Source organism: Nothoprocta perdicaria, unplaced genomic scaffold (assembly GCF_003342845.1).
Source record: "Nothoprocta perdicaria isolate Ctin4 unplaced genomic scaffold, notPer1 scaffold_60, whole genome shotgun sequence".
NCBI lineage: Eukaryota > Metazoa > Chordata > Aves > Tinamiformes > Tinamidae > Nothoprocta > Nothoprocta perdicaria.
In genome coordinates, this window is record NW_020455866.1 from 1,101,044 (window position 1) to 1,117,270 (window position 16,227).

Genomic DNA, 16,227 nt, shown 5'->3' on the forward strand with positions numbered 1-16,227 from the left:
AGAAGTGGTGATGGAGACCAGCTTGAGCGCCTGCCAATTTACTGCCCTCAGATGAGGCAAGCTCACTTCATAAAACCCTGTGAACCTGTGAATTTCCAGATAAAATACTAAGCTGGTTTTGAACAAATCAGATTATGCACTTAGCAATCACTGCAGTCTTTAAAAGTCACTTCTCTTAGGKTTATGCAGAGGAAGCTCTGATAAAATCCTATTTGATTTTCTGCTGTTAAGCAGCTTGTAATATTATTATTAATATATTATTATTCCAGTCTGCTCCTGTAAGGCTGAGGTATGCATTTCCTTCTGAATCATTCAAACATGTAACATGGGTTATCTTTTAACAGGAAGATTACCTTTGAAATTTGAAATCCTTTCTGGATTCTTAAAAAGACTCTCTTTTTCTATTTCTGTGATAGTATGTATCTTTACCAGGAGGYGAATACCCCATGAAATTCATGTTCAAACTTCCCTAATTAAGATCACTGAGATGAATGTGCAAATAAAGGCAACAAAATAAGCTCACAGGGCTGTTTCCTCTCTTTTGCTTGCAGCACAAGTGACTTCAGAAACACAATCTGAGTTGGCAAAACTATGAAAGGATCTGCTAAAATATGTCCATTCCCTTCACAGAAATTACACATTTTTCCATGTGATTCCTCCTAGTATACTGGGCAAATAAACATTGTTATTTTAARACATTTTTCTTGACAAACCATGTGTAAGATGTACAGAGAGTATCCACTGCTGTTGATGTCTTCACAGCAACTGTTCATTCCATGATGTAAAAGGACAAAGGGAGGAAAGGGATCAAGTCCTTCTTTGGGTAGGAGAGCAAGGAAGAACCACACAACARTGCAACAAGCCTCTGGATCGAGGTGAGAAGGAATTTGAAATCAAGCTTTGATTTCCTTTTTCTTTCTGTATGCTTTTAAAGGAAAGACAGCCTTTAAAGTCAACAAAATGTTTTTGGAGAAGACCTCTAAAAAGATTAAAATCTGTGTAAGATGTTTTGTATGACAAGATTTTGTTCAAGTGTATGAACTCTGGATAGCAAACTGCTGACCTAGAGATCAGTTGCAGTTTAACAGAATTATTCACACTTTTTGTTCTCCGATGACCTCTAATCCAAGTAGCTAGATACAGATCTATATAGGTCTATAGATAAAGCCATAGTTCTATATCAATATCAGCCTATAGATATATAGACAGGCGAAGTGGGAGTTGCGTAGCACATGGCTGGCTCTCTGGTACCCTATTTTTAACTGGATCCCATACAGCCTCTTCCCTTGTGTGAATGAAATACAGAAATACCTTCTCTTGAGACACTAAAGGAGCTACATCACAGAATCATAGAATCATAAGGGCTGGAGGGACCTCAGAGGTCATCTAGTCCAAACCCCTGCTCACGCAGGGTCACCTAGAGCACGGGGCACAGGGCTGCGTCCAAGCGGGTTTTAAAGATCTCCAAAGAAGGAAACTCCACAGCCTCTCTGGGCAGCCTGTKCCAGGGCTCTGTCACCCTCACTGTCAGGAAGTGTTTCCTTAAGTTCCTGTGGAATTTTGGCRTTTCAATTTGTGGCTGTTTCCTCTAGTCCTATCGCTGACGACCACTGAAAAGAGGCCAAACCCCTCCTCCTCACTCTCTCCCTTGAAGAGTGATACATACTCCCTTGATACACACTGATCAGATCCCCCCTCAGCCGTCTCTTCTCCAGGATGAACAGGCCCAGCTCCCTCAGCCTTTCCTCACAGGGGAGCTGTTCCAGGCCCCTGATCATCCTCGTAGCCCTGCGCTGGACTCTCTCCAGCAGCTCCACATCCCTCTTGTACTGGGGAGCCCAGAACTGGACACAGTACTCCAGATGTGCTTCCATCACTGCTAATGGTGCCTGCTCCAAGAGAAAAACCGTGTGGATTTGAGTAATATACACCTAACTCAATGCACAATTTGCTAAATTACTACAAATCATCAGAAATGATTGTCACTGCAGTCTGGCAAAGTATATAATGTTAATAATTCTGATTTTATTTCAAATTTTTAAAGATACATTTTAAGATTTAAAGCCTTTTTTTGCTCATCTGATGCTATAAATGACAAATTTCACCACACCTGCTAGGCACTATGCAAATAAGTATGCAGAATTAAGATTTGCATATACCAGAAATCAGAAGAAAAGCTCTCAGATAGCAAATGCTGCAAAAAGATATGACAGAGATAAAAGCAGGTATTGTAATACAGATTAATACCAATACTGGCTGTACAAATTCTGCACTGTAACTCTGAAATCAGGAATCCTCAGCATTGTTTGGTGAAGAAGCTCTGGAATTCCTACATGGAAGCACAGTGATTTTGATCACATTTCTTTGGAATGAGACTTTGGAAACTTTGGAATTTTTTAAGCAAGAATATGCAAACAATTAGCTCACACTACCTAAAGGGACTTCTTGAGATGTAAATATAAAAGCAAGTGAATAAAAGTGAATAAAAAAATGAGAATAATGTACCATGTATTTACTGTCTTTTATTGATCTCACTATTTACATAGCCAAGAGGAAAGGAACTTTTCAGTCACTTCCCGAGGGAACATTTAATTAGTATAACTCGCTCCAGGCACATAAACTGGTTTTATTTATATGAATTTCACTCCTTTTGYTTTGTTTGCTTGCTTTCCAGGAGCCCTAAAAGCACTGCATCAGCTTCCAGCAGAGTCGTGTCCGTTGTGGCGCCCAGGAATCTAGATGTGAGCTCCAGATCCAGCAGTCTCAGCCGTACGCGGGCTCCTTTCTGGTATTTTCTGTGGAGAAACAGGGAGGGAGGACAAGAGAGGCTTTGGTAAGTGACAAACTTGCATCTCGGCAGCCCCTGCTCCTGGCTGCAGGCTGCAGCAGCAGCCCACAGGGAATGCGTGCTATACTGGAGTATAATCACAACGCAAAAGCACCAAACAGGGACCTCGGACACAGAAACAGATTAAATCCTGAGTTTCCCAGACGCTTCACCGTTTGTTTTTATGATTTCTCTGTCTTTTAAAGCRTTCCCTTTTGTGCATACAGTATTCTCCTTCGAGCCTTACTCGTCATCAGTAACAGCTTCCATTAAAAAGCAACACAAATGCCAGACAGGAAAAGGCTGAAAAAGGCTCAGTGATTGAGCAAATACATTTAATGCATTGATAATCCTACACAGAGCCCCAGTGAAAGGACACACTCTGCAGCAGGTCAGAGCCCATGTTTGTTGATATAATCCTGCCCAGGGAACGGAGGCAGTTATTACATAGGAAACTTCTTCTATCTTCTATCAAAACATGTCATTGTATCACGTGGCATCCCGCACACAATTATCTGCAAGGCAATATATCACTAAAGGGGAGGACAAGTCATCATTAGATCCCTGGTGACACTGCTATTATCAACAAACCATCATGCCAGCTAAGTAGGACTTGTATTTCCAGCCCTGGGCCTCAGGCAGGCAACTCCTCTTGTCTCTTCTCTCCCCCAAAAGTGTGTATTGTCTCCAACTTTTTACATACATATAATTAAAAAGAACCCCCCCAACTATTCTAATGAAACATTCCGCCCACAGGGTTGAGGTTTATTATTTTAATCTTCTTTCTTTTGTTTTCCTTTTAAGTCTGAAAGAGATGCGAGAGATGCGAGAGCTCAAAATATTTTCAAGACAGATTGTGCCAAATCAGCGAAGATTTCTGAAATACTGACATCTTTTATAAGGTTCTTGGAGAGCTACTGATCCAAGTGCAGCAATGAAACTGAGGATTATTCTTATTTTTAAAGTCTGGAAGCCAAACACATTTTTCCTTGTTAAAAGAACAAGTTAAAAGAACCAACAAGTTGGTTCAGGCATCAAGCCTGACCATCCTGAGCAAAAGCACCAAAATAACCATCTTCCAGGTACAAACTGCAGAAAACTTAASAGTTTTCTAAACTAATAGTTTTCTAAACTATTATTGAACTAAATAGTTTTCTAAAGCTCACTGAGTGACACTTCCACCTTGCTCATTTTCAATTTAGGCAGACAAACCTTGTCACTTGGTAACCACCTACTGTCATGGAGCAAAACTGAACTGGGTCTGAAGTTTGTTGGGCACATCAACCAAGGTCCCCTTGGAAAACTAAACTTTTCTAAACTTTAAACARTAATCTGCCTTTTTCTTCTTTCTCCTAGAGAAGAAATAAAAAAGTAAAAAGCTCACCAATACTATAAACTAGGATGCTATTGTGGAAGATCTTCATAATCCAGCACATCCAGAGAATATTAATCCAAATGTACGCTGAATTACAAGTCTCCTCCTGATTCAACAGCAACTGCTTGAGAAGTAAAGATACTGAGCTATACATTTGCAACTGAAATACCAAATATTTCTTTCATCTTGCAAGAGCTCCTTGTGGTCCTGCTGTTAGACAATAGTGTGTTTTGTCACCATGTGGTGATCAGCTTTTTTTTTTTCTTTTTCTCTAATCAGGAAGCACTATACAGCTCCAGAAAGAACTGTGAGGAAAATCTGTGAAGGAACTGTACTTCTCTTATGATTAATAAGCAAAGCTAACGAATAAATCCTAAGCACAAGACCCCAGATTTCATAGTGTCTAGTACGTGAGAACTTTGCTCAAGCTTCCAGACATGACTTTGGAGCATATTTGTAATGCAAAAGCCAAACAAYTGTGTTTTCACAAAAACGTCACAATCTTTAAATGCTGCTGCAGTCACTCAGACACAGATTCCAGGGACTTTAATCACACTCAGCCCCATCACTAAAGCGTTTTTCTCTCAGCCACTGCACACCTGGTGACAAGGAGACCTTGAAGGGCATCACTTCAAGGAGCTGACGCAACTGTCTGTTGGTGTGGATGCAAACATTTGTTGTGACAGATGATCCTTACACCTGAAGAACATGAGGATAAATGATCASAGGAAGAGGCAAAAAGGGACACCAGGGAATACAGCTCGCAGCGGCCCTGACCACCACTCTGTGAAGCCAAAGGAAACACCAGGGAGCTCCAGGTGCTGTAATCACACTCTGCCCCCCGCACAAAGCAGTTCAGAGCAGAGGAAACCACGTGTGTTTGGGGCAGAGGCTGGAAGCAGGGCCTGTTTTGTGGGGCCCAGAGGCACTCCGGGAGACGCCCAGCACCATGGAGGAGGGAAGAGGCCGCCGCCCTCGTGCCTTCCTCCATGACAGCGGTGGCATTTGGGAGCCAGGAATGGCCTATACCTCCCTACACCTCCCTACACCTCCCTACACTTCCCTACACCTCCCTACACCTCCCTACAGCCCCCGGGCACCCTGCTTGTGGAGGAGGCCCCGGGCAGGGAGGTCTGGAGGCCTCGGCAGCACGGGCCCCTGCCCACACCCACCACCAGACACCCCTTCCAGTGCCAGCCAGGGACGTGCGACGTTCCCCTGTGCAGGTCTGGGCAGGGAAACTTGAGGAGAAGCCAAAGGAACCGTCTTCTAAGGCTGAGCTCCAAGTCTGTGCAACCAGGCCGATGTGAAGCGCACCAGAAGGCCGGCAGCCCGTCCTTGGGAACACTGCTGAGAGGGAAGCAGCGGATGCTCTTTGCCGTGAGGGTGACGGAGCCCTGGCACAGGCTGCCCAAGGAGGCTGTGGAGTCTCCTTCTCTGGAGRCCTTCCCAACCCGCCTGGATGCCGCCCTGTGTCCCGTGCTCTGGGTGTCCCTGCTGGAGCAGGGGGCTGGACTAGAGGATCTCTAGGGGTCCCTTCCAACCTCAGCCATTCTGGGATTCTGTGAAATCACAGCCAAAGTGCTGGCATTACACTGAAATTAAGGTTTTCTTTTCTTTGCGTGACCATATCCAACTACTGTGTCTTACCTTGAACAAAAAGTAGATCCTTTCTTGGCAGAGCAGGTATAAATAGCATATATTCTGAACTTAAGCAGCTCCAAAGTTTCTTTCCCTCACCAAAACCTGGTCCCTAACCTACCCTTCCACTTCACTTTGGCACTGAAACTTCAAGTCTGCCAAAGCATGAAAGGAAACAACAACAAAAATAACCTTGCAGTCAAGATCTCAGCTTGTAATTTTTAATAAACTTTAAATATTAATAGATTTCATATTTTAACATCCCCTCAAAACATACCTGTAAACAAAAACGTAATGTTTTTGACAGATGGAGCACGGTTACATGGAACGCTGTATTTCAGCTCTTACTGTCAAGACAGCTACAGAGGAATCAATGGTTTCTAACTGCAAAATCACTTCAGTCTTCAGCACTGGGTGTACAAGGTGAGTGAGCTTAGAAGGCAGCGAGCGTCTGCAAACCAGGAGGCTACAACTAAAAATGATATTTTGATCACCACTGTACCCTTTGCTGCAAAGAAAAGAGGAGGGCAGTTTTGCAGGCCTGCTACGTCACATGTGGAGGAAGCATCCTCACTACTAAACAGCATCAGGAATTTTTATTCAGGCTCTAAATTGCAGTCWTTTTGTTAAAGCACTCGATAGTTATAACTGCATGTAAATTAGCCAGCAGTCCTGTTTCTATTAATAACACTCAAATTATTATTTTAAATTTAATAAACCTGCTTGGAAACCAAGCCATAAAAATAGCAATGCAATTACAGCAATAGTTCAGTCTCACCAGGCCCTGTTAAATATTAAATTTAATAACGTTATTTTAAAAGCACTTTACATAGATATCTTTCCATTCTATATAAGAAAAACTAGAAGAGCCCTATTTTGAAAGACRACCAGAATATCTTAGCTTGTATTCATTCTCTTTCATTACTACTTTTCAATGTCCATTGCTTTCTTTGGAGTGAGCACCTCTGAAAGGCAAAGCTAAACAAGGTGACTCCTAGGGCTTGCTCTGACCACCCTCACCCACCAGCCATCCCTCCACAGCATCTGTTCCACACCTAATAAGCTGCCTGTCTATCTAGAATAGGAARCAATTACACTTTTTCATTTTATTTTTTCCCCCATAGAGGCCATGATTTAGAGAATTTAATTTGGATTTTTTACATTTTTATAATTTTTATATATATATAAATAATATAAATTATATATAATATATATATATATAAAATCTGTAGTTTCTCACTCACAATATAGAAACTATGAGGCAGCACCAGAGAACAAGCCTACCTCTAAATGAACTTACCCAGCAATAAAGCAGCGTAGCTGTGGTGTGAGTTATCTGCACATCTATCCCATCACAGCAAGGAAATACTGATATAAAAGACCCTTAAATCTATCTGGTAAAAGCCCATAATGGCAGGAAACTGAGGTCAGACAAATGCAAGTTGGAATAACCTTTTTATCAGTTATGCTGATTAACAACTGGAACAAATCGCCAAGAGGAAACTCTTTTAGCCACTGATGGCTTCAGCTGAGGAGATGTCAGGACAAAAGCTTTGCTTCCCTTCAAGGCTACCTGCGGAAATCTGATGGCTCTCACCGAGATGACCCGAAAGCCCTTTTGCCATAAATTCTGCTCACRTATAATTTATTATCAGCAGCCAGTCATCCTAAGGAAGGATGGATGCTCAAAACAGGATTTCCAAAGCATCCCTATTCTCTGCAATGAAATACTTTGCAGAAATACTCCAAGGCTGCTGCCATTCCAGCAGAAAACACAATCTTTTTTCTTGTGACTCATCATCAGCTCATTGCCACTTCAACTCTATTTGTTTCCCATTCCATTTGTTTGTTTTTGCCTTTCCATGAACTACAGCAAGCAGATATCTTCTGATTTCCTCTAAGCATTTACTGTTTCTGACATTCACTTAGACAGTTTTCAGAATATTTTTGCTCCATATGCCAAGATAACTGTGTCAAAGTCATCTTTTTAAAGGCAAAAAGCATAGAAATGCCAGATAAATGCTCTTTACTCATCTCAGGTTCTTGGAAGTGTTAAGTAGAGTGCTTACAATTTGTATGAAAGCATCAGTTCAAACAAGATCCACCAACCTGCTGTGCTCTCTAACAAGAGCACCTGAGTAAAGTCTCTGGCAAACGCTATTAAAGCCAGTCTGGGTTTTAGGCACCTGAGGAAGACCAAGATGAGCCCTGCTTCATATCTGACCTCTGACAAAGCAGGAATTTGACACAAATTCCTGAAAAAGTTTGGGGATATTAGCTAGATCCTGATAACTTCATCCTCCCACATTCTGGAGCACTTCCAGATGCGCAGAGCCAACCAGAGCTGCCCACACAAACATCACGGCATATCCTTAAGATCTTCCCAACGACCATCAGAAATGCCCAAAAAGGCTGATAAAAGGAGCAGAATTTGGGAGTCACCCCCTGTCTATCTCCATTTACATTTGCAGAGCTCACCTCAATTTCAGTGTCCTGACTGGCCTCTCTGTGGGGCCCAGGGGCCTTGGCCTCCACTTGTGGCTATTAAGGCGACTGGCAGCTACTTCATAACACAGCAGATGAAGGTATAGTCGAAACGTGGAAGTTTAAGTGTCCATAGCTAAAACAAGGTAAATACAAAGTCTGACAAAAACTTCTATGATTGCCATGGAAAACCCTTGGGCAACCCATGGCGAAGTCGCTGCCATTCTCTGCTGTGTAATGACACCAATCAATGGCATTTGTTTCTAAGGGAGGGGGAAAAAATAAGAGTCAATGGTGACAAACATCTAACCCCAAATTCTGCTGCACTCCATGTGGACATTAGGAGTCCCAGCAGGTGTTTCTGTTCCTTATGAAGAACTTGCAAAGTGTAAATGCTCACTTTCAATTCAGACAAAACACAAAGCACCCAACACTTGCAACAGATCAAAAGTAATTTTTTGCTACAGCCTCTGCAAGAAACAGTTTGATTCATAATAAAAGTTCTTACCAAAGCTTTTGGGAAAGCATCTTTTGAAGAGAAAGGATAATCTCAGTTTTAATATGCACATCACATCACAAAGAAGGAAGTTATAACCTTTCCTCCGAGGCGTGGTGGGGGAAACCTGCAGAGAGTGTCCCTGGACCGACCCGTGGCGCCTGCCCCGCGGCTGCCTCGGGCACCGTCCTGCTCGCCCATGGCACGTGCGGAGTCGCAGCCGGGGAACACGGAGCTGTCCTGCAGGATGCAGCGCGTGCGACTGCTCAGGCAACAGCACCAGGCTCGGGGGGAAGAAATCCAAGATTTTAGCTTAGCCAGCATCAACATCAGGGCTAGAGAATGACAAGGTTAAAAGCAGTTAGAAGAGAAACYTGCACCCAAAAATGCATTATCTAACAATAGATTATTAAATTTACTACCTTAAGCACACAAAGACCATTCTGAAGCATCTCTGAGCTTGCAAATCTCAAATAAAAACCTGTATTTAAAACCCTGGGACCATTACCCAGCATTTTAAGGAATGTCAAGTTGCATCTTTTCAGTTTCAAACACTTGTTCGTGTGCCGTTACTCTGAATGCCCTGGGAGCAATCTCAGCTCCTTATATTTTGAATGCACAATGCAGAGCAGCACAGAGCAGACTTTCTGATGAGAAAGGTCACGGTGTCTCTGTAAAAGGGACATTTTCAGATTTTGTCAAGGGCATTTCTTTGTAAGCTAACTAACACTTATTTATTCATTGAAACAGTTTTCCTGATAAATAAAAGCCTGTTCAGAAAGAATGTAAAATTCTTACAGGGAATTTAAAAAATACGTATTGTTTGACATTGTCACTTRTATTTTCAAGAACTGGCAAGAAAGAGTATGACACGTGGGACAAAACTATCCACAAGGCTGCTTTTACTAACATTAGAGGCCTTCATTGGAAAGGGACACTTCCGGAAAAGAGGGGAAAGATAGGCTTCAGATTAAAAAATAATAATAAAAAAGTTTCACAAAATAAAACCGGAAAATGTATAAAAACCATGTATAAAGAGCCTTGTGGCTCTAGACAAGGCACTAGTGCTGTGATAGAGAGATATAAATAAGAAATAGTCCTCAGGGCTGAGAAAGGCTGTSTAAGAGCAGGCAGAAGTTGGCATATTTGGAATAGCAGAACTGGCTGCCGTAGGTGAAGAACTCCTGGAAACAAATTAGCAGCAGCTGCCAGGGCACTTCACAAGGACCTCTTCCTTCCCYACTCCTTGTCTGGCTCATGCATTTTTTATAAACATTTTTCTATAACCACCTTCTGTAGCTAACTGGTTGATACAGAGTCATTGATAAATTCTCATTAAATGTAATATCTCRTTAAATGAAAATATCAAGTGATAAAACTTGTAATGAATGAGGCTCCGCAGTGAGTAAGCTAGTGTTCAAAAAAAAAAGATTGAGGTAAAGAAGAGGAGCTAGAGCTTCTATGATTAGAAAAGCAAACTGAGAAACAACGTAATTAATGACTTGTTATCATACACATTCACGTAACCTTTTGTCCTTCACAGTTTTGTCTCCAAACTCTCCCTAAAATTCCCAGAATTTTTAATGTGAAAATATCTCCTTTTGGAGTCATTTTGAAAATGACCCACATCTCATTTTCTCCATCTTAAATTGTGTAATCTGTGAACTGGTTCTGCAAGAGCACACCTTCCCAATCAGAACCTGTCCATTAGGAGGGGATACAGCTGTCAACCAAAAAAGTCAGGGCAAAATCTATGCATTTAGTGACAGAAAAATACAGCAAAATGCCAGGCAAAAATATGGGCAAAAGTTAATTAATTGAGAGCCCAGGGGACAGGTCTACGTTTCTGTTGCTCAGTATCACCAAGAATAAAAGCTGGATTTGGCGCTTTGGACTGGCAACGTCAAGTGCTTCCCAAAAAACATGGTGATCTTGGATACACAAGCGTGCTGATGACACCTGGCATGGCGCCTTGCCACGGAGAACGCGCGCTAACAGCCACGCACCATTCCCGGCCCACAAAGCTGCCTTAAAGCCCTCTCCCTACTGCAGGAGAAGGGAAAAAGACAACCTAACAACACGTCGTGCTGCTCTCCCATCACCGCGGCCGTTCCCACCACAGGCCCCGCTTAGTCCCCACCAGAGAGGTCCCACAGACCGCCATGGAGGCCGCTCCTCTGCCCTTCCTCTTCCCTTTCTTTCCATTTGTTCCTTTGGACAGGGAGCCAAACAGCCACAGTGGCTCCGCCACATGCAGGCAGAAGGGTTAAGGTTCTCCTGCGTTACTGGCCTTAGCTTATTTTTACAGGAAAGGATTTTTTTTAATCCTTTTAATTAACGTTAGGAGCGTGTGTGTGATTTTCACTCAACGATCTGAGGGCGACGGGTCTACTCTTCTACTCAGCCGAGTTTTTCATGGCCATAATGTTGACGATCACAGTCATTAAATGCAGAACTACAGATAGTAAACTGTCTCATATATTATGGATACATTTGTAGGATTTTGATTATAAATTTAAATCATAAATTAAAGGAGAAATGAAAATCAGACAAAACTCCACAAATCCTGCTGCCTTTCTGACCATTGGGTCACTCGTCCAGAGAGCAGCAAAGAGCAGTGAAACGGGAACGTGCACGACTGGGAAGTTCAGGCCTCAAAGCAAGGAAAACCAGTCCAACATAGAGACAGAGAACAGCCRTCCCACCAGGCAGGGCAAAGAGACCGTCCTCCAAGTTGAATATTTATATTTTCTTTTGGTAAGATCTAACAAATTATTTAAATAAGACATCAGATCTTTGCCGGCGACTTTAATGTTGCTTTTTCTCTTCTTCACTTTAGAAAGGACTTTCTGGTTGTGGGGRTAATCCCGGCCCAGTGAATTTTAAATATGACTTTTCACTTGTTTATGTTCCAGCTACATGCAAAATATTAGAAGAAACTGGCAGTTTTTCCTGGAGTTACCGCTTACGGGAGCTGTATTCTTGCTTTCATCCCGTCCATTCTCCAGTTGCTCCTTCCTCGGCGCCCTGGGTGGTGCAATCCAATAGTCCGATGGAGATCATTAGCTTGGACGGTTTCGTGCCTCCTCTTAATACGAGCATTGCCTTCCCAAGCGGGAGCGAGTGGTCCAGAAATCAATTAGCAGCGACTGATCTGCCTCTCCAAATATTTGTAACTCATTAACCAAGGTCTGAAATTACAACCCCCTTACTTTGGGCGAAACAGAGAGGGAGATGCAGATCTGGAACAAGGCTCGGCTTTTCAGCCGCCCTCCAAAATGCTCACCTTCCTGGGAACGTGCTCAAGGCAAATAGATCCCTGTTGTGCCTCAGGAAAAAAGAATACGACATTTGTAGTTCTGAGCGTGTAGCGTTTCCTTCGTGCACCTTCTCCAGAGAGGAGAACAGGTTTCAGGAGCTCCTGTTGGCGGGGAAACGGAGCAGCTGCCCTGCTCCACCACGCAAGAGGAGTCCCCGTGGTGCTTTACCCCGGGTTTGGGGACACCAGTCCGGCATGTCCATTCCGGAGGGGTKATGCAGGGGCTCCGAACCTGGGCCCTGCGGGCGCGGGCCCGGCAGGTCCATTGGCTCCATCACATGCGTGCCTGGGCACCCTCCCTGCGGGGCGCTCCGGGTTTGGATCCAGCCCGGGCACCCTGCACTGCCCAGCCGTGCCAGCCGGTTCCCTGTGGTGCCAAACCCGATATGCCCGTAAGCCAGCGCCCTGAGACCAAGAGCTCTGAGGAACACGAGGGAAGAGCCTTCTCGGGGAGTCAGCCGAGGACGAGGTTTAGCTCTCGTTCAGCCTGTTCCCTGCCAAGCTCATATCCCCGATGCGTCCTGCCCTGGACTGCAGCTCCCAAGGGGTCGCAGGGCCCAGGCCTAGGGACGCAGGGACGCACAGGGGCGGCCCTGAGCACCACCCCATAGGGGCTGAATGGCCACTAGGCCGACACGCAGCGCCCGAGGCCTGGCTCTGCCCTCTGCAGCACGGCCGCCTAGGCCTGTGTCACCCTGCACAGCGCCATAGACCGGGCATTTCCAACCCAGCTGCCTCCGATCACAAAACAGAGACAGAAATCACTACACATCTCCAAGTTTTGGTGTTGTACTCAGTGAGAACATGACTTCTTAGCTGCTGATAGGACCTGCTCCTGGAAGGACCAGTCATCCCGGCCTATCTCCTGTGCTACTGGAGGAAAAGCCGCTGGATGCCGCCTCTCTTTTTCGCTTTGCCTTCTATCACTGCCCAGCGTTTCATGCCTGAACCTTGCTCGTATGCTAAAACCGTCAAATACCCTGGGCCACAATCTCCTTCATTCCTCTGTAGTGCATCCAAGTCCTGATCTTTAAGCTCTTCTGCTAAATTGCTTGCTACTTAAGAAAATAAAAGTGCACATGCATTTTGTTGGCAAAAATTCTGCAAGGATCTTCCCTTATCTGATCGGAGTTTATTTTCTGCTAAATCACAGTAACCTACTTAAAGGTCCCTGACCCCATTTTTCTTTTAAACAGTATCTGCAAAATACCAAGCAATTACACTTACATTCTTGAAAACACTGAGAAGATATTTCAAGACTTTAAAGATCTCCAATATTGTTATAATGAACATTATGTTTTTCTATAAATGAGAAATTTATAGATATATATAAATGAGAAATTTATAGAAATGTTTCAGTTCAGCAAACTAAAAATGAATGTTTAGTATGTTCACATCTAGTTACAGAAAACACTACAATTTTTTGCAAGTTTAAAAACTTTTTAGGAATAGTAAATTAAATAGGTCCTGCCAGTGAGTTATTGCAGACTTACTGGTAGTGAAGTGGAAAACTTAATGGCCTTAGAAATACTTGCAGAGAAGCACAACACATTTACTCATCACTCTCCCATATTCTCCTCAAGGTCACAGGCCCCCTTGTATTTCAGTTTTGATCTTTCAATCTCTTTCCTTTTCCCAAATTGCCCTGAAAACCCTCAGGCTCCTCGATTTGCTGCCTGAGCTTTCCTCGGGCTTGCTCTGAAGCCCACGGTGCTGTGGCCGAGGCTGTGAATCCCCGGCCTTTGCAGTGCTGAACTACCTCAGGAGAGATGAAAGAGAAGGTCGCGCTCCTTGCTACTCCAGTCCTTCTTCTGCCCCGCAAGAACAGTCTGTGAGGTTAGTACTGCCTGGTTTTATTAATCCACATTAATCCAGCATAAATCTGAGGTATGAAAAGGACAGTCTGAACTGGCTCCGTTCACCACGACCTGCTCACTCTTGATGTTGCCCTTGTGACCAAAAAGTTAGTTTTCTTCTGGATCAGCTCCCCAAACCTGCTCTAAATATGCTTGCACAAAGGAGATGGCAAGTCCGAGGAGCTGGGCCTGAACTGCTACTAGCTCGTTTTGCAAGAGGAAAAAAATCATCAATGTGGATTCTAGCTGTTTCTGTTCACATCAGAAGACAAGGCCAAAGAGATGACACGGGACATGTGGTCTTCCCTACATCCATTACTCAATGAGCTCAAGAGTAATCCAGCAAAGAGGGAGAGGGAGAGCAAAGAAGAGGGAAAGGGAGAGGGAGAGGACTTTGTAGATGTAGCAGACTGGGACAATTTCATTAAAACGAATGAAAACCAAAAGAATTTTGATTTAAAAGCCTAGAATAAAAAGGAGACCTGAAATGCTAGAACTTAGTCTTGCAGTAAAGGCAAGTCTTGATTTATACACCAGCTTTGTAGTGAAGATTCAATTTTATTTAAGTAATAAAACATTTTTTGTTGTTGTTTTTGTGATGTCTCACTCACTGTTCAAGTAAGTATAGTAATTGAAAAGGGAACTGCTGATCTTCATCTATCCCAGAACTCAGGCCTTGTGGTTGTATTTGTCCGCAAAAGTATGAGAGCAAGATTTCTTCTGTACCTTTTACTTCTTAATCTTTTCTTTCTATGTTTCAAGACTTTCAGCCCCTACAATTGCTTACATTTTGGTAAAGTATAGTAATTAATCACACTAACAAAATCCTATTCTCATTTGTAAGTAAAGCTAATTGTACTACGGTATTTTTTTCCATCATCTTAGAAGGTGCCTTAGAGCTTTCCCACAGTATCAAGTTCCCACTACATATACACACAGAGTGCCTAGGTGACAATCCATTCCACTTTAAACTACTTTTTCAAACAAACTTCTCCAAACAATGTATTATCTACATTTTAAACGAGGGGTGAAATTCTACCACTCTCTCTATAAAAAGCACAGTGAGGTTTTTGTACTCCACAAAAGATTTAAGGAAAGTATTGACAGTAAAGCAATCTGTAATACTCCTGAAGTGGAGGGGAAAAAAAAAGTTCTAAAAGGTTTCTCACAAACAGAAAATTGAATTTATGTAAATATTCTATATTAATGTGCCATTTCCAAAGTACTTTATTCACTCTGAAAAAAAAATGTGATATTTTAAAATATCATGGCTGTAGCACAGGAAAAAACATTTGAAGCTAATGGTGTTAGGTGTAATAAGAAGGAATAAAGAACATCATAGAGACAAAACTGGGCATTCAGCTGTAATCGAAGAGGTCAAATTAAGTTGCTCTCACACTTGGGAATAAACTCAGATTACCTGGCTGATAAAACACCCACACAGAACAGAGCACAATTTACCTCCAGGAAGCAGGGACCGGTTTATGGTATTGCAGGACTGATCCTCAGGATCTGCTGGGCTGTTTATCACTTGCAGAAATTTAACCTGGACCCAGGATACACACTCTGCTTCCTTCCCCAGGGGCGGATGTTTCAGCACTGTTACCCCCACAGAGCATCAAGGACTATACATCAAACACTCAAATTTAGCTCCAATAAGGCTGATAGAATTTCTGCACATCTACCTACCTGCTTCTCCAAGCAGTCCAGACTATGCTTTGATCTCACCTTTTGAATCCTCTCTTTACCCTCTCTGACATCTTTTTTTTTCCATTCCAGTATTGTTAGCTATCCATACTAATACATATTTAAACATGTATATACGTGAATTACTTTTCCTTTCACAATCCATTAGTTTTGCCATTCATCTATGGAGAGAATAGTTAAAATGTTACTTACTAGTGACTGGTCTTTGAATAACCAATCAAGACAAATTGTCTTAATAACATATGGGAAGAAATAGTTTAGGAGTCATTAACTGAACCTTAACACAACACTTTTGCTCAGGAATCATTTTCAAGCTATTATTTAACTAACAGGATTTTAGCAACATGACGCACAACAGCATGTGAACAAAAGAATGAAGTCTCTGCCTCATCAAAAAAAAATCAAAAATAAACCATAAAAAATGTTACAGTTCATCTAGCACTGCAGTTACTGTCAGACAGAACATAGAAAGCCCTCGCAGAAGGGCTTATATCAGTCTGTGCACTGGACTCTCTGAGCTTC

The 16,227-nt window shown here is 42.8% G+C and overlaps 1 protein-coding gene across 1 annotated transcript in view; it reads right to left on the bottom strand.

The window, feature by feature from the left end:
• Nucleotides 1-2,125: 2,125 nt before the first annotated feature.
• The window catches only part of MRPS28 (mitochondrial ribosomal protein S28), a 57,153-nt gene continuing 43,051 nt past the window's right edge, over nucleotides 2,126-16,227 (bottom strand). The window contains exon 3 of the mRNA XM_026049685.1: nucleotides 2,126-2,795. Coding sequence (XP_025905470.1) covers nucleotides 2,642-2,795 — 154 coding nt within the window. The 3' untranslated portion in view covers nucleotides 2,126-2,641. The remainder of the gene's footprint in view (nucleotides 2,796-16,227) is intronic.